We start from the raw sequence: 25,214 nt of genomic DNA on the forward strand, positions 1-25,214 counted from the left end.
ACCTGGGCCACTCACCTTCCAGGGTGCAAGGGTGTCAGGCAGCTCACCTGGGCCACTCACCTGGCAGGGTGCAAGGGTGTCAGGCAGCTCACCCCTGGCTGCCAGGGTGCAAGGGTGTCAGGCAGCTCACCTGGGCCACTCACCTGCCAGGGTGCAAGGGTGTCAGGCAGCTCACCTGGGCCACTCACCTGCCAGGGTGCAAGGGTGTCAGGCAGCTCACCTGGGCCACTCACCTGCCAGGGTGCAAGGGTGTCAGGCAGCTCACCTGGGCCACTCACCTGCCAGGGTGCAAGGGTGTCAGGCGGTGTTATCATCACCACCAAGCCGGGTCTTTGTGTTAAGCATAGGCCTGACCTCGACACAGACTGCAAAATCACCTGGGTCCAGTTACAAACCTTCAACTGTAAATCTCTTCTTATTGCTGCTTTGTACAGACCTCCTTCTACTAATACAGACTACTTACACAACCTTCAAATTTCTCTTTCACGCATACAGGCAGACAAACACATCTGGATCACGGGTGATTTCAACCTCCCTGACAATGACTGGACTGCAATTTCCCCATTTGACCCTCCTGATGCTGACGCCCCCAACCCCATTATTCCCCACACAAACACGCCAGCTACACGACACATTCATTGACATCATAAATACATTTTCACTCTCACAAACAGTACTCCAGCCAACACGAACACATACTGTAACGCGCCCCGCTGGCCACGGTGGCCCTTTGACCACAGCACACACACTCAACCTTTTTCTCACCAACAACATTCTTAACATAACAAACACTCAGGTTGTTCCAGGACTTAGTGACCATGACATACTCATCGTTGACGCTGACCTCCGACCGATTAGACATAAACAGAGACCCAGACAGATTTTTCTTTTTTCAATGGCTGACTTAGACATGATCAAACAAGATCTAAATGCTTTCAGCACTGACATTTTTGCGACTGACCGAAACACAAGACTTCCTTCCACCAACTGGAACAACCTGAAACACACCATACACACCTCAATGAACAGACACATACCACAAAAAACACTTTCTAGCAGGTACACACTCCCCTGGTTTTCCAGGGATCTCATGAACCACATCGCAGAAAACAAAACTCTACCTAGACGCAGACATACAACACAACAGATAATTGGACCGCCTACAAAACCCACAAAAGACATTGCCAAAAAACAAAAAACAAAACCACGAAACACATAGCAACTTATCTCGCAGACAACATAAGAAATAGCAAAAGAAACTTTTTTCAGGTTCTTTAAGACGCGCAAACATGACACTAACACGATTACATCACTAAGGCTGCGTTTACACCAAGCGAGTCGCGTCGAGTCGCGTCGCGTCGCGTCATGACGATTCGTGACGCATCATGAATCGCCACCCCAGTTTTAACACTGATTTGTATGGGTTTTTGAAAAAAAACGTTTACACCGGATGCGTCGAGTCACGTCACGTCGCGTCGCGTCGAGTCACATATAAGGCTGGACCTATTTTTGACGTCAGTCACAGCGAGTCTGCCGTGGTGTGTTCAAGCATGCAGGTGGAACTCCTAATCAACTTAGTTCAAGAGCCCCCTGCTGTACATGATTTCAGTGACCCTAACCACCGGGATCGTGATGTCTTCGCTGCTTTATGGAAAGAAGTTTTCAGTTTTACGTATCATCCTGAAGCATGCACACCATTCACTCAACCATTCATACATATGTACATACAATGCACACAGTGTTAAGATTGATGCCTATCACAAAGCTATGTTAGTAGGACAAGGGACATGGGGGAGTGGATATATTCATATACTTAATATGTATATTTTCAATATTTGTAAATAACAGTGTACACCATTCATATAGCATCCGTTACGTTCAATCATACTCAAACATACGCCAAGAACTTATACCCGTCACCAAAAACATGAAGTAAATCATAACTCGCGGATCCCTTCTGGGAGAAAAGCGGCTCACCCAGACACACGAACATCAACTTAAAAAAAAAAAAAAAAAGAAACAGCAAGAAAAGAACTAAAAAGAAAAGGATTTGTAAAACGCCAATAGAAAATAAAAGAAAAAGAGAGTAAAAGACCAATGGAAAACAAAATAAATAAGATAAATTGATTAAAAAAAAAAACGAAAACATGCACCCATTTTCTATGAAATCAAATGGGTCATTGAGTATTGACTTGACTCAGGTTGACGCAGTCGGTGTAAACGGAGTTGCGTCAATATGAATCGCCTCAAATGACTTGACGTGACTCGACTCGACTCGACTCGCTTGGTGTAAACGCAGCCTAAAAGACAACACTAACACATTAGTAACCAGCCCACAGCACAAAGCACAAATACTCAACACACAGTTCCAATCAGTATACACACAAGAACACAACCTGACACCAAACATGCCACACAGCCCCTTCCCCCCCATAGCCCCCTTGACATCATGACTAACAGAATACAGAAATTACTGGAAGGACTCGACACAACTAAATCCACTGGCCCCGACAACATTTCCGCCTTCATCCTTAAATCCTTTGCCTCCATCCTTGCCCCCATCCTTCAGGCCATATTCACCCTGTCCCTATCGTATCGGGACACCTCTCCTCCCGAAATTGACCTCTACTTTTGGACACTCCTTTGACCTCTATTCAGGAGCAGTGAGTAGCGGGCTTTTTTTATATATATTTTTCTTTGCGCCTTTGAGCTGTCTCCTGGCCCACTCACCTGCCAGGGTGCAAGGGTGTCAGGCAGCTCACCTGGGCCACTCACCTGCCAGGGTGCAAGGGTGTCAGGCAGCTCACCCAGGCCACTCACCTGCCAGGGTGCAAGGGTGTCAGGCAGCTCACCCGGGCCACTCACCTGCCAGGGTGCAAGAGTGTCAGGCAGCTCACCTGGGCCACTCACCTGCCAGGGTGCAAGGGTGTCAGGCAGCTCACCCGGGCCACTCACCTGCCAGGGTGCAAGGGTGTCAGGCAGCTCACCTGGGCCACTCACCTGCCAGGGTGCAAGGGTGTCAGGCAGCTCACCCGGGCCGCTCACCTGCCAGGGTGCAAGGGTGTTGCCTTCAGCTTCGTTCCTCTGTTTTTAAGATCTTACAATAAGTGTGCTTCCTAGTTGTTGGGGTTATGCAACACAAGGTTAGATTATTATGAAGTTTATTCACATTCTGTTGGTAATGGTAGCAAGCTTACTGAAGTTAAGTAACAATGTTATTGACAACTCATTATTCTGTTGGTAATGTTAGCAAGCTTACTGAAGTTAAGTAACAATGTTATTGACAACTCATTATTCTGTTGGTAATGTTAGCAAGCTTACTGAAGTTAAGTAACAATGTTATTGACAACTCATTATTCTGTTGGTAATGGTAGCAAGCTTACTGAAGTTAAGTAACAATGTTATTGACAACTCATTATTCTGTTGGTAATGGTAGCAAGCTTACTGAAGTTAAGTAACAATGTTATTGACAACTCATTATTCTGTTGGTAATGGTAGCAAGCTTACTGAAGTTAAGTAACAATGTTATTGACAACTCATTATTCTGTTGGTACTTGTTTCCAGCGTACTGAAGTTAATTACCAATGTTATTGCCTAATCATTATTCTGTTGGTAATGGTAGCAAGCTTACTGAAGTTAAGTAACAATGTTATTGACAACTCATTATTCTGTTGGTAATGGTAGCTTACTGAAGTTAAGTAACAATGTTATTGACAACTCATTATTCTGTTGGTAATGGTAAGCTTACTGAAGTTAAGTAACAATGTTATTGACAACTCATTATTCTGTTGGTAATGGTAGCAAGCTTACTGAAGTTAAGTAACAATGTTATTGACAACTCATTATTCTGTTGGTAATGTTAGCAAGCTTACTGAAGTTAAGTAACAATGTTATTGACAACTCATTATTCTGTTGGTAATGTTAGCAAGCTTACTGAAGTTAAGTAACAATGTTATTGACAACTCATTATTCTGTTGGTAATGGTAGCAAGCTTACTGAAGTTAAGTAACAATGTTATTGACAACTCATTATTCTGTTGGTAATGGTAGCAAGCTTACTGAAGTTAAGTAACAATGCTGATTACAACTCATCTTGGTCTTGGTCTTGATTCGGGAGGTAGTTGTCCCTTTCAGATCCAACTTCAGCCTTTGTAACGGCTTACTCCCTCAGGGCCAACACCCTGAAAATCCAATAAATAAAATATAACCATTTGAAAGAGCCTTTAGAGGCACAGATGGGGACATCTACACGAGTCCACCCTTTCCGGTGCGCACTGCCCAGGCTCTCTCTAGGAATTCCTTAACCCCCTCTATTGTTCTTCTGGTCACTGTCTGCAGTGTACTCAGACCTAGCAAGAATTCAATCACCCTTCCTACATTCCCTCTAGCATCCTATTCCATACTTCTGTTCCTATTTCCTGTGTTATTATTTCTACCAAACTCTGCCTATCCCTATTATACCTTGAACACTAGTAGCATATGTTCTACTGTCTCGTCAACCCCCCCTTCACACATGCGGCATACCTTGCCTCCCCCATTTGCCCACCTATATGTCCTACTACTCACCTCTAAGGATTTAGTCCTGGCCTTGAGGAGCAACACCCCCCCAGGCTACCATCGTAGAAGGCTTCACACTTGGGTTTGGCCTTCAACTTGTACCATTCTAGAGAACTCTTTGCCCCCACCCTTTGGCTCCAGTCTACCCTGCCCCTCTCCTGAACTCTGCCATTCACTCTACGCTTCACTTCCTTCTCCTCCCCCCCTAGCATCATCTCCGAGAGTGTGAAGCCCTCCAGCTCACATCTCTTCTCCCAGCGTATGCTAGACTTGTTCCACTTCGTCCCCTGTCCCGCCCACTCATATACCTTGCGCGCCCACCTGTTCTCACTCATCTTTCTTAGCCTGACTTTGTACCCTAAAACTGCTTTACCTATTCTTTCCTCAAAGGTGCTCCAGCCTACTTCCCCTCGCACTGCATCTACCGCCGCATACCTATTGGCACCCAGAGCCAGCCTGCCTACTCTGTTCTGTACTACCTCCAGCTTATCTAGCTCTTTGACTGTCCACCTCATGCATTCTAGGCCATACATGAGGCCTGGCACTGCCATGCCCTTCCATATCCCCCTAACTACCTCATACCTGTCAGCTCTACATCTAGCCACGCTTCCTAGCCTTCCTACCCACTGATTTGGCCTAGAAATTCTATTCTGTTTGGTCCTATCAGTCCCATTCTCGTCGACTATGATTCCTAGGTACTTGTATGAGCTCGTACGGCCTATGTTCATCTCTCCTAGCGCCCAGGTCCTTCCCTCGTCCGTAGCCTCAGCATTTACTACTACAGGTAACTCTCGATTTACGCGAGTATTGCGTCCTTGAAGAGGTCGCGTAAATCAAAAACAATGTAAATCAAACAAGAGGTAGGTTTCTGTCGAAAAATAAATACCGTATTTTGCGGCGTATAACGCGCACCCCAAACTTTAAGACAACAATTTTGAAAAAAAAAGTTCTTAAAATGCTCAGAAATATGTACAGGTTAAAGAACATTGACAATGTACAGTTTCCTGGAATTTATATATTTTTGGTGTAATCTTTACTGCTTGAATTGACAAGTGTCCTTGAGTAAGGCAATGAAAATGGCGGCCGGGCTGGTGTTGTGAGAAATACATCCCCGTAAACATACTGATGATGCACAGCTTCTGATATCATAATAAGCATATTATTCTCACCATCACTCGTAGGTTATGACAGACAACTAGGCAAGGCACAATTCACACGGTTCTGGTGACACGCGGCATGCAGCTGTTTGTTGTTTGGGTGTGGTTGTGTGGTTTTCAAACAATGCAAATGGCGGCCGGGCTGGTGTTGTGAGAAATATCTCCTCGTACATACTGATATGTACAGCTTCTGAGATCATAATAAGCATATTATTCTCACAGTCACTCGTAGGTTATGACAGACAACTAGGCAAGACAATTCACGCGGTTCTGGTGACACGCGGCATGCAGCTGACATAGGCAAAAATTGGTTTACAAACAGGGTGGTGGATGAGTGGAATAGGCTTAGCAGTCATGTGGTGAGTGTCAATACAATTGTCACATTCAAAAATAGATTAGATAAATTCATGGACAGCGATATTAGGCGGGGTTAGATACACGGGAGCTTAGGGTCAAAGGAGCTGCCTCGTACAGGCCTACCGGCCTCTTGCAGACTCCTACGTTCTTATGTGCGCATTATACATTCAGTGGAGAGAGAGAGAGAGAGAGAGTATCCATATCACCGAGATCTCCAATCAGGCATCATTAACAATAATAAAGGTAAGTTTGCAGTTGTTATTGGATAAGACGAAACACAGACCCTTAAAAACACTCCAAAGAAGAAAAAATATCATTAAAAATTTGTACATTCAGCGTATAACGCGCAGGGCTAAACTTTCAGGCATTTTTTATGTGAAAAAGGTGAGCGTTATACACTGGAGAATACTATTCACTTCATTCAGTGGAGAGAGAGAGAGAGAGAGAGAGAGAGAATATCCATATCACCGAGATATCCACTCAGGCACTCAGTCTCAGCCTCACTCGTCTGAGAAAAAAATGAGGGACACTATGAGCAACTGGCTAGTATTGGTACTGGTACCGAGCAGTCTGGTAGCGGTACCGTACCGTATAGCTGGTACCGTAAGTACCGGTACTGGTACCGTTACCTGCCCACCCCTATCGTTGAGTAGCATGGCAACGTGGGTACTGTATCGTTGTTCAAGTGGCGCGTGGGAAGAACTGAGCCCAGCTGTGTGGCCGCAGCGCCGTGCGAGTCCAGTTGCGTGAGACATATGGCGGCCACTCCATAAAATATCGCATATAAATGGAAAAAAACGTGTAAATTAAATATTTATTTGGATTTTGGACCCCGCGTAATTTAAAAAACGCGTAAAACAAACTCGCGTAAATCGAGAGTTACCTGTACCCTCAAAAAGGCGTGCGCGCTGCCTCTAGCCTCGGAGCTACAGCCTCAATGTGTCCAGATTGTCATACTCAGCCGATTATATTTTCCAACTTCCTTCCCCAAAACTGTCTTATGGGCTGCAATAACGAAACTAATTTATAGTTTTCGTTAAAAGAGTTAGATTCTGATGTTTCTTGGCAATAGTTAGGTGTCAGAAACAGGTAAACACTATGCTCTGAGTACGACAATCTGGCAACGGTGGCTATACGTATTTTCATATTATTGTTCTGTTGTTTATTCAATGTTTTGTTCAAGAAAAAGAATACTCATAATTTTAGATAGTTTTTGTTTATAAGGATTCTTTACGAAATACAGTTATAACGCTACCTCCTCTACCTTAGGAAACGTCCTGAATTCTGGATCGGCTGTGGTGATGTTAGGTGCGCCTATTGGCTCCTTCATTTCCTCTTCCATTACAGTGATGCTTGATGTGTTTATATCTGTGTCTGCATTCCCTCTGGAAACGTTTGTTTGGTGTCTTCGGCTAATTTGATAAATTCTTTAGTACCACGTGTTTAAATTTTGTCGTGTTTATATTAAGTTTAGTTCTTAAGGTTACAGTAATTAGGTTATGGTCGGATAGGTCCAAAATGTCTTTGTCACCATCAGTGCTGACACCCTTGACGGGGGCACTGCTGGCCACACAGTAGTCAATTACACTTTTTCTGCCTCTTGCTGTCCATGTATACGCTCCCTCACATTCTGTCATGGCATTTAGCATTGTTAAATCATAACTATTCATCCACTCCAAAATAATGTCACCATTTTTATCTAATGGTTGTTCTCCCAGAAAACCCACATGCCCATTCAGATCTCCCAACCTTATCAATTGTTTTGTTTTCTTCCACCGTCAACTCCTCTTCTGTAAGTTTCTTTACTGCTCTGTTTCTCTCGTCGTCATTTACCGACATACAGAATAATATTAGCTCCATGGTTTGTCCCAACATACCAGCAGTCACGTGCATGAAGTCCGGATGTTTCACAGGTTTTTGTCTGTTTCCTTCATACAGAATCATTAATCCTCCCCCTTTTCTGTCATTTAGCTCCCCAAAACTGTCCACCTTGTTTAATCCTTGTGTCAATACATATTGATCAGACTTCTGTGACACACACTATATCCAAATCATTTTCTATTATATTCTCCACCTCTACTAATTTAGATTTACTAATCCCTTGTATATTAATCAGCTGTATATTGTATTTACTAATTATGTTTTCTCTTTTTGATTAAATGTGCCATTTGTGTTTTCCTCTTTTCCCTATTCAAGCTGCACACTGCTTTCCTCTCATGAGTTTGCCGTCCCTGATGTGCCATTTGTGTTTTCCTCTTTTCCCTATTCAAGCTGCACACTGCTTTCCTCTCATGAGTTTGCCGTCCCTGATGTGCCATTTGTGTTTTCCTCTTTTCCCTATTCAAGCTGCACACTGCTTTCCTCTCATGAGTTTGCCGTCCCTGATGTGCCATTTGTGTTTTCCTCTTTTCCCTATTCAAGCTGCACACTGCTTTCCTCTCATGAGTTTGCCGTCCCTGATGTGCCATTTGTTTTCCTCTCTTCCCTATTCCACCTGAACACTGCCTTCCTATCATTTCTCTGCCGTCCCTGATGTGCCATTTGTGTTTTCCTCTTTTCCCTATTCAAGCTGCACACTGCTTTCCTCTCATGAGTTTGCCGTCCCTGATGTGCCATTTGTGTTTTCCTCTTTTCCCTATTCAAGCTGCACACTGCTTTCCTCTCATGAGTTTGCCGTCCCTGATGTGCCAGCCCAGCTCTCCACTATTTCTCTTTTCAAGTAACTTTTCATACAAAATCTTAGGTTCCCTCCTTTCTTTCTGAGTCATGTCCTTCACCACTGCTACTTTCTTGGTCCATTCTTTTCTTGTGTGTTTGAGATTTCTTGCATTCTTTAACACTTTCCATTTCACGTCCTCATCTTCCATCACCAGCAGGGTCGGCCTGTTGGCGGCCCTGTCTCTCTGCCCAGCCTGATCACCTGTTTAATTAATGGTTTCTTCCACCTTCATTTCCTCAAATGCCTCACAACACTTTCTCTCATCCACTTCTTTATTTGCTTGATCTGTTTCTCCCTCACTTTCTTCCAAATTGTATATTGTTAAATTATTCCTCCTTTTTCTTTTTCTAGTCTGTCAGGCCATCAAGCCCCTCAACACCACCACCACCACCACCACCACCACCAGCGTCATGGAGGCTGCAGGGAGGGACGGCAGGATGGCAGGACGGAGACAGGTGGTGAAGAACATGAACACTGGCGGCAGCCCTGAGGAGTGTCCAGTGTGCCTGACAGGCTATGATGGCACCGTGCAGCGGCCGCGCACCCTGCCCTGTGGCCACACTGTCTGCACGCTGTGCATAGACCAGCTGGAGGAGCAGGGCCGTGTTGCCTGCCCAGAGTGCCGCGTCAGCCACGCCGTGCCCGAGGGAGAACAGTTCCCTGTCTGCTATGCTGTTGAGGCCCTCATAAGAATGTTGAGAGACGCTGAGGAGGCAGCAGCAGCAGCAGCAGCAGCCTTGCCGCCACCCAGCACCGGGGAAGCAGCAGCCTCGCCGCCACCCAGTGCCTGGGAAGGAGCACCATCAGGGGCGGCTGGCAAGAAGGAGGCGGCGGGTCTCTCCAAGAAAATGCGTTCCTTCCTGCAGGAACAGGAGGCCACAGTTGTGGCCGCCATCACCGCCTGCCGGGAGGCTCAGTCGCAGCTGGACCAGTACCAGACGACCCTGGCAGGCTGGGGCAAGCAGCAGCAGCAGCTGGAGGACAGGCTCCTGGGACTGGTGGACCAGAGCAGGAGTGCCAGGGAGCTCCTGCAGCAGGAAGAGTCCCGTGTGGCGGCCAAGGAGGAGGAGCTGAAGAAGGAGGAGCAGGGGCTGCAGGCCATGCTGGAGACGTTGCGCACCCTTGCAACAGAGCAAGAAGCAGCCGCGGCGATGCCTGAAGTGTTTCGTTGGACTGGCGAGGCAGAGCAGGCGGTGGAGGAGTGCCGAGAAGGTTTTCCTGATGCCAGCACCGTCACCACCGCCAGGAAGGTGAGAGAGGCATCTAGTGCAGCCCTGGAGGCTGTCCAGGCTGTCCAGGCAGCTCTGGAAACACTTGCTACAGAGGAGCCCAGGCCCCAGGCAGACCCAGACTCCACCATCATGGACAGACTGCACCTCATCTGTACATGGAGCGTGACGGCCGAGGACCTCCGCAGCCTGACGCAGCCCGCCAGGCGCCTGCTGGAGGCTGGCCGGGTGTTTGCTGTCCACCAGGCGGAAGGTCAGCGCCGACACGCAAGAATAAGCCTTGAAGCCGGCCAGCTGTGCCTCCACGCCCTGAAGGACCATCCCCCGCCACTGGGCGCGGCAACCCTGCAGGTGAGCGAGGTTGTGCCGCCCTCCCCCCCCTGCACGGTGTTCCTGGACCTGTCCTGGCCGGGCAGCGCGCCGCGGCGGGTACAAATCCGTCTGAGCCCCGACACCCCTCGAGGCAGACAGTTGTTACTGTTGTGCACGGGGCAGCGCGGCCCCTCCTACGTTAACACCAGGTTGTGTGGAGTAGAGAGAAAGGCGGAGGCGGGAGAGTATGTGAAGGGCGGGGACTATGAGAGTAACGATGGGGAAGGGTCATCCGTCCTGCTGCCTGGCCTTGATGAGGGTGAGTACCGAAACTCAGGCCGGGCGGGGGATGTGTTTGGGCTGGTGTGGAAGGACCGTACCCGGGGTGAGAATGGTAAGTTTGGCATCTTCACCAGAGACTGTAAGGATGGTGGTGGGTTTTCTTGTGTCTTCGGTGAGGTGGTGGACGGACTGCACGTGGTGGCCGAGGCAGCCCAACACAGGGACATTAAGGAGGTGACTGTGGCGGACTGTGGCGTGGTGTTGTGAGGGTAATGGCCACCACCACCACCACCACAGCAAGGTTATGGAGGTGACTGTGGCGTGGTGCTGTGAGGGTAATGGCCACCACCACCACCACAGCAAGGTTATGGAGGTGACTGTGGTGTGGTGTTGTGAGGGTAATGGCCACCACCACCACCACCACAGCAAGGTTATGGAGGTGACTGTGGCGTGGTGTTGTGAGGGTAATGACCACCACCACCACCACCACCACAGCAAGGTTATGGAGGTGACTGTGGCGTGGTGTTGTGAGGGTAATGACCACCACCACCACCACCACCACAGCAAGGTTATGGAGGTGACTGTGGCGTGGTGGTGTGAGGTTACTGGCCACCACCACCACCACCACAGCAAGGTTATGGAGGTGACTGTGGTGTGGTGCTGTGAGGGTAATGGCCACCACCACCACCACCACCACAGCAAGGTTATGGAGGTGACTGTGGTGTGGTGTTGTGAGGGTAATGGCCACCACCACCACCACCACCACAGCAAGGTTATGGAGGTGACTGTGGTGTGGTGTTGTGAGGGTAATGGCCACCACCACCACCACCACAGCAAGGTTATGGAGGTGACTGTGGTGTGGTGTTGTGGGTAATGGCGACCACCACCACCACCACAGCAAGGTTATGGAGGTGACTGTGGCGTGGTGTTGTGAGGGTAATGGCCACCACCACCACCACCACAGCAAGGTTATGGAGGTGACTGTGGTGTGGTGTTGTGAGGGTAATGGCCACCACCACCACCACCACCACCACAGCAAGGTTATGGAGGTGACTGTGGCGTGGTGTTGTGAGGGTAATGACCACCACCACCACCACCACAGCAAGGTTATGGAGGTGACTGTGCGGTGGTGGTGTGAGGTGTGGCCACCACCACCACCACCACAGCAAGGTTATGGAGGTGACTGTGGCGTGGTGTTGTGAGGGTAATGACCACCACCACCACCACCACCACCACAGCAAGGTTATGGAGGTGACTGTGGTGTGGTGTTGTGAGGGTAATGGCCACCACCACCACCACCACAGCAAGGTTATGGAGGTGACTGTGGTGTGGTGTTGTGAGGGTAATGGCCACCACCACCACCACAGCAAGGTTATGGAGGTGACTGTGGTGTGGTGTTGTGAGGGTAATGGCCACCACCACCACCACCACCACCACAGCAAGGTTATGGAGGTGACTGTGGTGTGGTGTTGTGAGGGTAATGGCCACCACCACCACCACCACCACCACAGCAAGGTTATGGAGGTGACTGTGGTGGTTCTTTATTTTTTGTAACATCCAGGGTGATGATTTGTGCATTACATGAACACTTGATAATATAATCTCTTATTTCTTGCTGCATTCCTGTAACATCCAGGGTGATGATTTGTGCATTACATAAACACTTGATAATATAATCTCTTATTTCTTGCTGCATTCCTGTAACATCCAGGGTGATATTTTGTGCATTACATAAACACTTGATAATATAATCTCTTATTTCTTGCTGCATTCCTGTAACATCCAGGGTGATGATTTGTGCATTACATAAACACTTGATAATATAATCTCTTATTTCTTGCTGCATTCCTGTAACATCCAGGGTGATATTTTGTGCATTACATAAACACTTGATAATATAATCTCTTATTTCTTGCTGCATTCCTGTAACATCCAGGGTGATATTTTGTGCATTACATAAACACTTGATAATATAATCTCTTATTTTTCGCTGCATTCTTGTAACATCCGGGGCGATACTCTGCGTGATGTTTTGTGCATTACATAAATACTGGATGTAATGTGATAGTTTCTTGGGGCATCCTTGTAACATGTTTTGTGCATTACATAAATACTGGATGTAATGTGATAGTTTCTTGGGGCATCCTTGTAACATGTTTTGTGCATTACATAAATACTGGATGTAATGTGTTAGTTTCTTGGGGCATCCTTGTAACATGTTTTGTGCATTACATAAATACTGGATGTAATGTGTTAGTTTCTTGGGACATCCTTGTAACATGTTTTGTGCATTACATAAATACTGGATGTAATGTGATAGTTTCTTGGGGCATCCTTGTAACATGTTTTGTGCATTACATAAATACTGGATGTAATGTGATAGTTTCTTGGGGCATCCTTGTAACATGTTTTGTGCATTGCATAAATACTGGATGTAATGTGATAGTTTCTTGGGGCATCCTTGTAACATGTTTTGTGCATTACATAAATATACTTGATACAAAGTCTTGCCGTGTCCTTGCTCAGTACAACACGGACTGCAGCGTTTCTGGCACCTCACGGCCAACACCTGGTCACCTGCTGCGGCCAACACCTGCACCACCGCCCTGCTGTTTGCTTGTTCCCGTTGTTTCCGTGGTTCTTGTGCTTTGTCTTCATACTGTGTGAGTTCTAAGCAACGTTCTTGTGATGTAATACACTCCAGACTAGACTCTAGACCCCCCAAAATCTGCCAAAATTATGGGCCTGGTGTGTGTGTGTGTGTGTGTGTGTGTGTGTGTGTGTGTGTGTGTGTGTGTGTGTGTGTGTGTGTAATTACCCAACACTGATTCCTCTCCCCTCCCCCAGGATGTCCCCGGCCTCCCTTGGTTCCCCTGGGCTGGGTGTATGTGTGTCCCGGGACCCTGACGACTGGGACTCCAAGTGCTACGCCTGATGGGGTGCGCCACCCCGCCATCACCCTGGACAGGGTGCCTCACCATGGGGGCCACCACGCAGGAGGGGAGGTGAGGCAGGGGGAAGGGGGGTTGAGGCAAGAGAAAAGGAAAGGGACATGTAGGAGGAAAAGGAAGGATAGATAGGAGGGAAAGGAAGAAGGAGATTGGAGAGAAGGAAAGGGAAGGGAAGGGAGAGACAGGAGGGAAAGGAAGAAGTAGATTGGAGAGAAGGAAAGGGAAGGGAAGGGAGAGACAGGAGGGAAAGGAAGAAGTAGATTGGAGAGAAGGAAAGGGAAGGGAAGGGAGAGACAGGAGGGAAAGGAAGAAGTAGATTGGAGAGAAGGAAAGGGAAGGGAAGGGAGAGACAGGAGGGAAAGGAAGGGATAGACAGGGATGAGTCGGGCAGGGAGGGAGGTAAGAAGGAGGGAAGGGAAGGGATGGACAGGAGGGAAAGGAAGGGAGAAACAGGAGGGAAAGGAAGAAGTAGATTGGAGGGAAGGGAAGGGAGAGGCAGGGAGGGGGAGGGGGAGGAAGAAAAGGAGAGTGTCAAGTAATACATAGTGAGTCTGCCTGGCTTGGGAACATAGGAGGGAGAGTGACGCTTTAAATCTTTCCCAGGTATGAGCATAAGGGTGTATAAAGGAAGGGAGAGGCAGGGAGGGGGGAGGGGGAGGGGGAGGAAGAAAAGGAGAGTGTCAAGTAATACGTAGTGAGTCTGCCTGGCTTGGGAACATAGGAGGGAGAGTGACGCTTTAAATCTTTCCCAGGTATGAGCATAAGGGTGTATAAAGGAAGGGAGAGGCAGGGGAGGGGAGGGAGGGGGAGGAAGAAAAGGAGAGTGTCAAGTAATGCGTAGTGAGTCTGCCTGGCTTGGGAACATAGGAGGGAGAGTGACGCTTTAAATCTTTCCCAGGTATGAGCATAAGGGAGGTTAAGGAAGGCGGTGATGGGGGAGGGAGAAGGGAAGGGAGATAGTAAAGTGGCTAGGGAGTGGCACACAGAGGAGGGAGAGAGAGTGAACCTTTCAAACTTTCCCGGGCATGAATATAAGGGAGGAGATGATGGTGGAGAGAGAAGGGAAGGAACATTGTAGAGCAACAGTGAATATGCTGAGGCAGGGAATGGCACACAGAGGAGGGGGAGAGTGACCCTTTGTCCTTGTTACAGGTGTGAGTTTTTTACAGTAAAGGAAGGAAGTGACGAGGCGCAGGGCCAGGCCGGGGTGGTGGCCGGTGGAGGTGCGGGCCGTGAGTGCCAGGGTGCCACGCTGGAGGCGCCAGGTGGTGAGGGGGAGGGGGAGGAGAGGGGGAGAGGGAGTGAAGGGAAAGATGCAAAAGGTTGGTGAGAATATGTGAAAAGGCAGTGGCTGAAAAGGAAGAGGAAAGGAGAATGAATAAGGAAGAGGATAGGAAAGGAGAGGGAAGAAGGGAAGGGAGGGAGAAGGAGGCAAAGAGTAAGAAAGGCAAAAGAAAGAAGAGGAAGCAGATGAGGTGAAGGAAGAGTGATTAAGAAAGAGTGAGGGAGGAAGGGAAGCGTTTATGGAGATAGAGGGAACATAGAAGAGGAAATCCTTTAAGGGGAAGGGAGAGGGAAGGAAATATATAAGAACAGAGGGAGGTGGAGGAGGAGGGAGACAAGCTACAAGAGTAATGTGAGGAAAGGGAGTGTGAAAAGAAATTATAGGAGAGTTGTTTGGGGGAAGAGAGAGAGGAGGAGGAGAATGCTTAAAGAAAAGATGAAGGAAACAATGAACAAGGAATGGATGCACAGGAAGATGATTTAGAGGAGAAGAGAGAGGAAAGTAGAGGTGGCTTAGGAGCTGAAAATGTACAGCAGAAGCAAGGAAGAGAAAACACCAAGCAGGAGAGAGAGAGAGAGAGAGATAGGAAAAGAAGGAGTAAAGGAAGGAAGGAAGGAAATAGCCAATGGGACGTCTAAGGAGAAGGAAATTACAAAGAAAAGGGTAAAAGGAGAGAAAACAAGAGAAAAAAAGGAAAAAACAAAGTAAGAATAAGGGAAGAGAAGGAAGAGTGTGATTTGAGAGTGGAAGAAAAGAACAAAGACCAGGAAAAAAAAAGAAAAGTAAACAAAAAAATACACTAGAATAATACACATCAATTATTTATTTATTTATATTTATTTATTTTATTTTATTTTTTTTTTTATTTTATTATTATTTTTTTTATTTATCTATTTATTTATGTATTTTTTTTTTTTTTTTTTGTGTGTGTGTGTGTGTGTCAAGCAGTCAGCAATTCCTTCCGTCAGGGCAGCGAGTCGGTGCTGAGCCGCCTGGTGGAGGCCGCGGGTGTGTGGGTGACAGGGGGCGGGGCTGTCTCCAAGATCTCCTCCTCCCCCTCACCATCATGGTCATCATCACCTCCACCAGGTCACTGTCTCCAAGATCTCCTCCTCCCCCTCATCATCATGGTCATCATCACCTCCACCAGGTCACTGTCTCCAAGATCTCCTCCTCCCCCTCATCATCATGGTCATCATCACCTCCACCAGGTCACTGTCTCCAAGATCTCCTCCTCCCCTCATCATCATGGTCATCATCACCTCCACCAGGTCACTGTCTCCAAGATCTCCTCCTCCCCTCATCATCATGGTCATCACCTCCACCAGGTCTCTGTCTCCAAGATCTCCTCCTCCGCCTCATCATCACCTCCACCTGGTCACTGTCTCCAAGATCTCCTCCTCCCCCTCATCATCATGGTCATCATCACCTCCACCAGGTCACTGTCTCCAAGATCTCCTCCTCCCCTCATCATCATGGTCATCACCTCCACCAGGTCACTGTCTCCAAGATCTCCTCCTCCATCATCATCATGGTCATCATCACCTCCACCAGGTCACTGTCTCCAAGATCTCCTCCTCCCCTCATCATCATGGTCATCATCACCTCCAGAATGTCACTGTCTCCAAGATCTCCTCCTCCACATCATCATCATGGTCATCATCACCTCCACCAGGTCACTGTCTCCAAGATCTCCTCCTCCTCATCATCATGGTCATCATCACCTCCACCAGGTCACTGTCTCCAAGATCTCCTCCTCCTTCATCGGAAAAAGGTAAGAATGTTTTGGTTTTATTTTTCTTTCTATTTTTCTTTTTTTGTGTGTGTAGAATGTTTGTATAGATTTGTGTTTATTCTCAAGAGCGCAATGTTCCATCTCTCTTCAGTTTTCATTGCATTATTATCGCACATTTTTGTTATTCTTGTGTTGTTTATTTAGTTATACATCTTTGTAGTTGGCATTTTGTGTGTTTGCTATTGTTATCCTCCTCCTTTTCCTCATCTTTTATTCACTGCAAACAATATAGAATCAAAGATGTGTAAATTTAATCAACTCCTTCTCCATATCTTTTTTTCTCTAAAGCACAATTTTTACAAACCATTTATCCATTTTCCTTCTTTTCACTATGGAATAAAACACACAATCCCTAACTTCTTCTTTTTCTTCCCTCCTCCCTATTTATTCACCATCAACACACTGTCACACCCCAACTAACACCTCCTCTTCTCCTCCCCCCATAGCTGGGTGAGGCTGCGGGGGTCTCGGTGACGGAGGTGGGGGCGGGGGCGTGTCCTGAGGGGGCGGCAGCTGGATGTGCAGGCGGGTGTGTGCTGCGGGCGGGGCTCAGCGAACACTTTGTCTTGGTGGCCGCAAACACCTCGTCCATCGTGGGGCCGCAGCTCAGCCTCCGCCCGGCCTGCAGCTGTGGGGCAGCGGCGGAGGGGGATTAAGAAGAGGAGCAGAAGAATAAATAACAAACACACACACACACACACACACACACACACACACACACATATGAAAACACATAATTTTTTTTGTTAATTTTTATTATTAATATATATATATATATATATATATATATATATATATATATATATATATATATATATATATATATATATATATATATATATATATATATATATATATATATATATATATATATATATATATATATATATATATATATATATATATATCACAGGACCCACTGGATTCAACCCCACTGGATCTTGACATACCCCATAGCCCCCAGCCACATACAAGGACCTCTGCCCCCCCTCCTTCCCCAGCCACATATATGACCTTCCTCAGTGCTGGTGTGTCTGTTTTTTGTTAATAATAAAAAATAATTGTTTAGTTTGTGTCTAACTTCCCCTATTTAAATAAAAAGAAGTTTACCTAGAAGTGATGAGGAGAGAGAGAGAGAGAGAGAGAGAGAGAGAGAGAGAGAGAGAGAGAGAGAGAGAGAGAGAGAGAGAGAGAGAGAGAGAGAGAGAGAGAGAGAGAGGGAGAAAATGACAAATAAAAATTAAGAATGAAGAGAGACAGAGGAGAATGAGATAACAGGGGAGAGAGAGAGAGAGAGATTATGAACAGAGGAGGAGAAAGTATGATAAAGAAGAGAAAATGTAATGATGAGAGGAAGAGGGAGAAAGTAAGATAAAGAAGGGAAATAATAGAGAAAAATAGATGGATTGAGAGAGAGAGAGAAAAGCAATTGTATCAACACCCACCTACTCAACACATTGTGGAGAAGAGGAGGAGGAGAAGAAATATCGCATCAGTAAGAAAGACAGAAGTTAAGAATATGAGTGTGTGTGTTCCTTCCTTCTGTCCTTCCTTTTCCTTCCTTCCTCCCGTTCCCAGACTGTCAACAATAGACCTGGCTGGACCTTGACGAGTGGACTGTCCCGTGGTAGACTGGACTCCCTCTCTGGGCTACTCCTGGTGGACTGTGAACCTTGATGATCTGAGTCCTGTAAGTTGAGGTGTGTCCCTTCCTTCCTTCCTTCCTTCCTTCCTTCCTTCCTTCCTTCCTTCCTTCCTTCCTTCCTTCCTTCTTCCCTCCTTCCGTCCCCTCCCAGGATCTGCCGACAAGGGACTCGTTAGCAACATGTTCTATACTGTACAATACTGCAGCCATTAACGTCTGTATAAAATCAATAAACATGCCATTGAAGTACAAAAATGTGTATAATTTCAACATTGATCTCTAAGATGTAGGTGAAGTTTGAAGTGCTGGGGATGGTGTGGACATGTGTGGAGGAGAGAGAGGCAGGGTATATGAGGAGAAGGGGAGATGGTTTGGACATGTGGATGAGGGAAGATGCTGGGTATATCAGGATGCTGGAGATGGTGTGGACATGTGTGGAGGGGGGAGAGATGCTGGGTATATCAGGATGCTGGAGATGGTGTGGACATGTGTGGAGGGGGAGAGATGCTGGGTATATCAGGATGCTGGAGATGGTGTGGACATGTGTGGAGGGGAGGGAGATGCTGGGTATATCAGGATGCTGGAGATGGTGTGGACATGTGTGGAGGGGGGAGAGATGCTGGGTATATCAGGATGCTGGAGATGGTGTGGACATGTGTGGAGGGGAGAGATGCTGGCTATATCAGGATGCTGGAGATGGTGTGGACATGTGTGGAGGGGGGAGAGATGCTGGGTATATCAGGATGCTGGAGATGGTGTGGACATGTGGAGGGGAGAGATGCTGGGTATATCAGGATGCTGGAGATGGTGTGGACATGTGTGGAGGGAGAGATGCTGGGTATATCAGGATGCTGGAGATGGTGTGGACATGTGTGGAGGTGAGGGAGATGCTGGGTATATCAGGATGCTGGAGATGGTGTGGACATGTGTGGAGGGGGGAGATGCTGGGTATATCAGGATGCTGGAGATGGTGTGGACCTGTGTGGAGGGGAGATGCTGGGTATATCAGGATGCTGGAGATGGTGTGGACATGTGTGGGGGAGAGATGCTGGGTATATCAGGATGCTGGAGATGGTGTGGACATGTGTGGAGGGAGAGATGCTGGGTATATCAGGATGCTGGAGATGGTGTGGACAGGTGTGGAGGGAGAGATGCTGGGTATATCAGGATGCTGGAGATGGTGTGGACATGTGGGGAGGGGAGAGATGCTGGGTATATCAGGATGCTGGAGATGGTGTGGACATGTGTGGAGAGGGGAGAGATGCTGGGTATATCAGGATGCTGGAGATGGTGTGGACATGTGTGGAGGGGAGAGATGCTGGGTATATCAGGATGCTGGAGATGGTGTGGACATGTGTGGAGGGGAGAGATGCTGGGTATATCAGGATGCTGGAGATGGTGTGGACATGTGTGGAGGGGAGAGATGCTGGGTATATCAGGATGCTGGAGATGGTGTGGACATGTGTGGCGGGGAGAGATGCTGAGTATATCAGGATGCTGGAGATGGTGTGGTGGGGGGAGAGATGCTGGGTATATCAGGATGCTGGAGATGGTGTGGACATGTGTGGAGGGGGAGAGATGCTGGGAATATCAGGATGCTGGAGATGGTGTGGACATGTGTGGAGGGAGAGATGCTGGGTATATCAGGATGCTGGAGATGGTGTGGACATGTGTGGAGGGGGAGATGGTGGGTATATCAGGATGCTGGTGATGGTGTTGACTTGTGTGTTGGGGGAGAGATGCTGGGTATATCAGGATGCTGGAGATGGTGTGGACATGTGTGGAGGGGAGAGATGCTGGGTATATCAGGATGCTGGAGATGGTGTGGACATGTGTGGAGGGGAGAGATGCTGGGTATATCAGGATGCTGGAGATGGTGTGGACATGTGTGGAGGGGAGAGATGCTGGGTATATCAGGATGCTGGAGATGGTGTGGACATGTGGAGGGGGAGATGCTGGGTATATCAGGATGCTGGAGATGGTGTGGACATGTGTGGAGGGAGATGCTGGGTATATCAGGATGCTGGAGATGGTGTGGACATGTGTGGAGGGGAGAGAGGGTGGGTATATCAGTATGCTGGAGATGGTGTGGACATGTGTGGAGGGGAGAGATGCTGGGTATATCAGGATGCTGGAGATGGTGTGGACATGTGTGGAGGGGGAGAGATGCTGGGTATATCAGGATGCTGGAGATGGTGTGGACATGTGTGGAGGGAGGAGATGCTGGGTATATCAGGATGCTGGAGATGGTGTGGACATGTGTGGAGGGGGAGAGATGCTGGGTATATCAGGATGCTGGAGATGGTGTGGACATGTGTGGAGGGGGAGAGATGCTGGGTATATCAGGATGCTGGAGATGGTGTGGACATGTGTGGAGGGGGAGAGATGCTGGGTATATCAGGATGCTAGAGATGGTGTGGACATGTGTGGAGGGAGAGATGCTGGGTATATCAGGATGCTGGAGATGGTGTGGACATGTGTGGAGGGGGAGATGCTGGGTATATCAGGATGCTGGAGATGGTGTGGACATGTGGCGGGGAGAGATGCTGGGTATATCAGGATGCTGGAGATGGTGTGGACATGTGTGGAGGAGAGATGCTGGGTATATCAGGATGCTGGAGATGGTGTGGACATGTGTGGAGGGGGGAGAGATGCTGGGTATATCAGGATGCTGGAGATGGTGTGGACATGTGTGGAGGGGGGAGAGATGCTGGGTATATCAGGACAAGGATCGTCACCAGGCTGAGACTCACCCTGCACTGCCTCCAGACTCCTGTTCTGTACACGTTCTGCCAGGGTGCTGTCCAGTGTCTGTCAGTTCACGGCTTGCCAATTGTGCCACCCCATGGCTCCTTGTCCTCTGGGGTGAGTGGCTGCCTCTGGTGACGCGCCCACGGTCCCTGTAAGAAGAACAGCCGTCAAGAAAACATCCTGGCTTTGTTTTTACAGTCAAGGCATGGTGGCCCCCCCCTTCCTGCCAAATCATTCCTCCCTCCTCCTCCAAAGCTTCTTCCAGGTGTCATAATGTACTTTGGCAGTGAAGTTATGGGTTGAACAGAGGAAGTTTAAGCAGTGAAGTTCTGGGCTGAATAAACAAACTTTAATTCAGGATAAAACTTGTTTCTTGAGTAAGATGAAAGGGCATGAAATGATGCAGAGCCAAACACAGTCCCTTGATGAGCTAACATAGAAATGAAAAACAAAAGACAGCAGGAGAAGAAAAGGAAAAAAACAGGGGACAAACCAGAAAGTGGCCACGAGTCAAGTTTGGAATTAGATGGTTCAGTATCTTTTCCAGCATACATAATACATACATACATAATAACAAAAATACATGGCTACAAACCAGAGTGTTGTGCTTCTGAAACGATTTCCTGTCCCTGAACCACTTCTGGCACTCCTCAGAACGCTTTGTCGGCCCAGGCAGGCATGTCCTTGGGGTCGGTGATGTGCGCCCTGGTGGTTCAGGAGCTGCGCCGACTGCTTGAACCCCTTGCCACAGGTCTGAGGGAGCGGTGAAGGTGTTGGATGGGATCAGAACTTATATAAAAGGATAGAATTAAGTTAGGAGCCTGAGAGGTATTGGTTGAGGGGAAGGGGAGTTGAGTTGGGGAAAAGAGGCTAAAGATGACATATTTTGGCTAAGTAAATACACAGGAATACTTACAGAAGGGGAGAGAACGTAAGAAGAAGTGAGGAGGCCGAGAGAGGTATTGGTGGAGAGCAGAGCTTGGGGAAAGAGACCAAACAAGACACACTACTTTGAGCCCCTTGCCACAGGTCTAAGAGGGAGTGGTGAAGGTGTTAGATGGGATTAGAACTTACATGAAAGGATAGAATTACGTTAGGAGCCTAAGAGGTATTAGTGGAAAGTAGAGTTAGGGGAAGAGACCAAACAAGACACACTACTTTGAGCCCCTTGCCACAGGTCTAAGGGGCAGCGATAAGTGTGTTAGATGAGACTTCATAGGTATAAGGGAACAGAAATAGGTGAGGAGGCTGAGAGAGGTATTAGTGGAGGGTAGTTTGGGGGAAAAGACCAAACAAGACACACTACTTTATACAACAAGCAGGTAAACACACAGGCACACAAAGAGGTGACAGAAATAGGTGAGGAGGCCTAAAGATATCAGTGCAGGGCGGAGGTAGGGAAAAAAGACCAAACTAGACTTACTGTAGCTACCACACATTTTTTTATTTTTGTAAACCCACAAGACCACTGCCTCACCCCCACCCCCCAAAAAGACCACACAAGACCACTGCCTCAACCCCACCCCCCCAAAAGACCCCACAAGACCACTGCCTCAACCCCACCCCCCCGAAAGACCACACCAGACCACTGCCTCACCCCCACCCCCCCAAACACCACACAAGCCCTCTGCCTCACCCCCAAACACAAAAAAGACCACACAAGACCACTGCCTCACCCCCACCCCCCAAAAAGACCACACAAGACCACTGCCTCACCCCCACCCCCCAAAAAGACCACACAAGACCACTGCCTCACCCCCCCCCAAAAAGACCACACAAGACCACACAAGACCACTGCCTCACCCCACCCCCCAAAAGACCACACAAGACCACTGCCTCACCCCACCCCCAAAAGACCACACAAGACCACTGCCTCACCCCACCCCCAAAAGACCACACAAGACCACTTCCTCAACCCCACCCCAAAAAAAGACCACACAAGACCACTGCCTCACCCCCACCCCCAAAAGACCACACAGACCACTGCCTCACCCCCACCCCCAAAAGACCACACAAGACCACTGCCTCACCCCACCCCCAAAAGACTACATCACAAAAGACCACACAAGACCACTGCCTCACCCCCACCCCCCAAGAAGACCACTGCCTCACCCCCACCCCCAAAAAGACCACACCAGACCACTGCCTCACCCCACCCCCAAAAAGATAGAAATTACATCACAAAAAAGCCCACACAAGACCACTGCCTCACCCCCACCCCAAAAAAGAGAGAAAATTACATCACAAAATAGCCCACACAAGACCACTGCCTCACCGTCCAAAATTGACAGAGAACAGGTAAATAAAATGGAAAAGACACACCCACAAAACTACAGCTTCCCTAATAGAATCAATAGAGAATAAGTAGAGAATATATATAAAAAAATACAAAACTGCTACTCCCAGAAAGAGAACAAGGGTCACATTCTCAAACACTTCAGCGCCCGAGCACACGTATCTGGCAAGGCTGTCATGGGAGTTTTGGGCATTTCCAGGGGTAGTTTTATGACCCTGGTGGTAGTTTGACCCTTCCTCTGTACCGTGAACCTAAGAAAACACTCTCTACTACTACTACTACTACTCTCCTTTTCAGTCTTTGTGAATTAGTTGATGTGAGGTGTGATTTCAGGGTAGTTTTATGACCCTGGTGGTAGTTTGCTCTGTACCGTGAACCAAAGAAAACACTCTCTACTACTACTACTACTACTCTCCTTTTCAGTCTTTGTGAATTAGTTGATGTGAGGGGTGGAAGGAAGCATCTGAGAACACCAACCTAAGTAATAGACAGAATCAATGCATGAGAAAGAATAAGTAGAGGACAGACACTGGGCCAACACACAGACAAACATTTACGCACCGTACAAATGTGCTCCCTGACGTCGGAGTGTACCTTCTGGTGGACGAGGAGGCGCTGCTGGGTGCACGTCTTGTAGGTGTGGCAGATCCACAGCTCAGGAGGTCATGTCCAGCGTGATCCTTGCAGAGGTGAAGCTGACCCACCGACCACTGCAACACACACACACAGGTTCATTACGCGTCACAAAACGGGTCATGAAACAAAACAACAATAACAAGCATCAATCCCAAGTTACAAAGGGTTAAGAATTAGTCACATTATATTTTTCAAGACATTTCTCTTTCACGATACTCCAAGACAAATTCACCTTCACCTCCTTACCTTATCACACCTGAAGCCACACTGGGAGCAGGAGAAGCCCCTCTCGCCGCCCTTCCCGCCCCCGCCTCCGTGGCACTCCCTATGGGCCTCAGATTGGCCTCCGAGGAAAACTTGTAGTACTTGCAGGTGGACAGAGAACTCCTGGTGGGGGAGGAAACGAGTGGTCTGAGTTACCTGGGATTGTTAAAAGGGAAAGATAAATAGGGGGAACAAAAGAGACTGAACAGTAGGGAAAGAAGAAGAATTAGAAGCAAGAAAAAAACAAACAAGAAGCAAGAAGTAAAGTTGCTATTATTCTATATAAGGAAGGAGTGGTTTGAGTTACCTGAGATTATTTGTGAGGGAAAGATAAAGAGGGAGAATGAGAGACTAAACAGCAAGATAAGATAGGGAACCAGAAACAAGAATTAAAGGTAAAGTAAAGGTTGAGTTACTATTACCTATAACGGGTGGTGTGAGGTACCCGAGACTGTTTGTAAGGGAAAGGTAAATAAGGGGGAATGAGGGAGGCTGCACAGTAAGTAAGGAAGGGAACCAGAAACAAGGAACAACAAACAAGAAATGAAAGAAACAGTAAAGGTAAAACAAACAATATTTAAGGAGTATTCTGAGGTACCGAGACTGTTTGTAAGGGAAAGGTAAATAAGGGGAATGAGGAGGCTGCACAGTAAGTAAGGAAGGAACCAGAAACAAGGAACAACAAACAAGAAATGAAAGAAACAGTAAAGGTAAAACAAACAATATTTAAGGAGTATTCTGAGGTACCGAGATCATTGGTAAGGAAAGGTAAAACAAGGGAATGAGAGAGGTTGAATAGTAAGGAAAGGAAGGGAACCAGAAACAGGGATTAAAAGGGAAGTAAAGGTAAAGTTACGACTATTACTGCAACTACAACCATTACTACTACTACTACTACTACTACTACTACTACTAGCAAGGATTAAATGGGGTGATAAATTCTACACTAAGTGGGTGAAATACTGGAATGGGTTAAGAG

At 47.6% G+C, this 25,214-nt stretch overlaps 2 protein-coding genes across 38 annotated transcripts in view; one reads left to right on the forward strand and one right to left on the reverse strand.

The window, feature by feature from the left end:
* The first annotated feature begins 8,593 nt into the window (after positions 1–8,593).
* Positions 8,594–25,214, forward strand: part of LOC126990826 (uncharacterized) — a 51,377-nt gene continuing 34,756 nt past the window's right edge. For 6 of the 37 annotated variants that reach the window (XR_007744786.1, XR_007744784.1, XR_007744789.1 and 3 more), the window contains exons 1-3: positions 8,594–10,913; positions 11,581–11,652; positions 11,984–12,136. Coding sequence is in view for 2 of the 37 variants with exons in the window: in XM_050849468.1 (XP_050705425.1) it covers positions 9,200–10,858; positions 11,054–11,074 (1,680 nt within the window). In the remaining 35 variants the exon portion in view is untranslated. Of the gene's footprint in view, positions 11,181–11,246; positions 11,451–11,580; positions 11,719–11,854; positions 12,799–25,214 lie in introns of those variants that run through there. The other 31 variants (XR_007744788.1, XR_007744792.1, XR_007744796.1 and 28 more) reach the window with 30 other exon arrangements.
* LOC126990831 (uncharacterized) overlaps positions 16,621–25,214 on the reverse strand; it is a 56,681-nt gene continuing 48,087 nt past the window's right edge. Inside the window, exon 6 of the mRNA XM_050849473.1 lies at positions 16,621–17,271. Within this exon, the coding sequence (XP_050705430.1) occupies positions 17,250–17,271 (22 nt within the window). The 3' untranslated portion in view covers positions 16,621–17,249. The remainder of the gene's footprint in view (positions 17,272–25,214) is intronic.

The sequence above is a fragment of the Eriocheir sinensis genome, unplaced genomic scaffold, assembly GCF_024679095.1.
Source record: "Eriocheir sinensis breed Jianghai 21 unplaced genomic scaffold, ASM2467909v1 Scaffold209, whole genome shotgun sequence".
NCBI lineage: Eukaryota > Metazoa > Arthropoda > Malacostraca > Decapoda > Varunidae > Eriocheir > Eriocheir sinensis.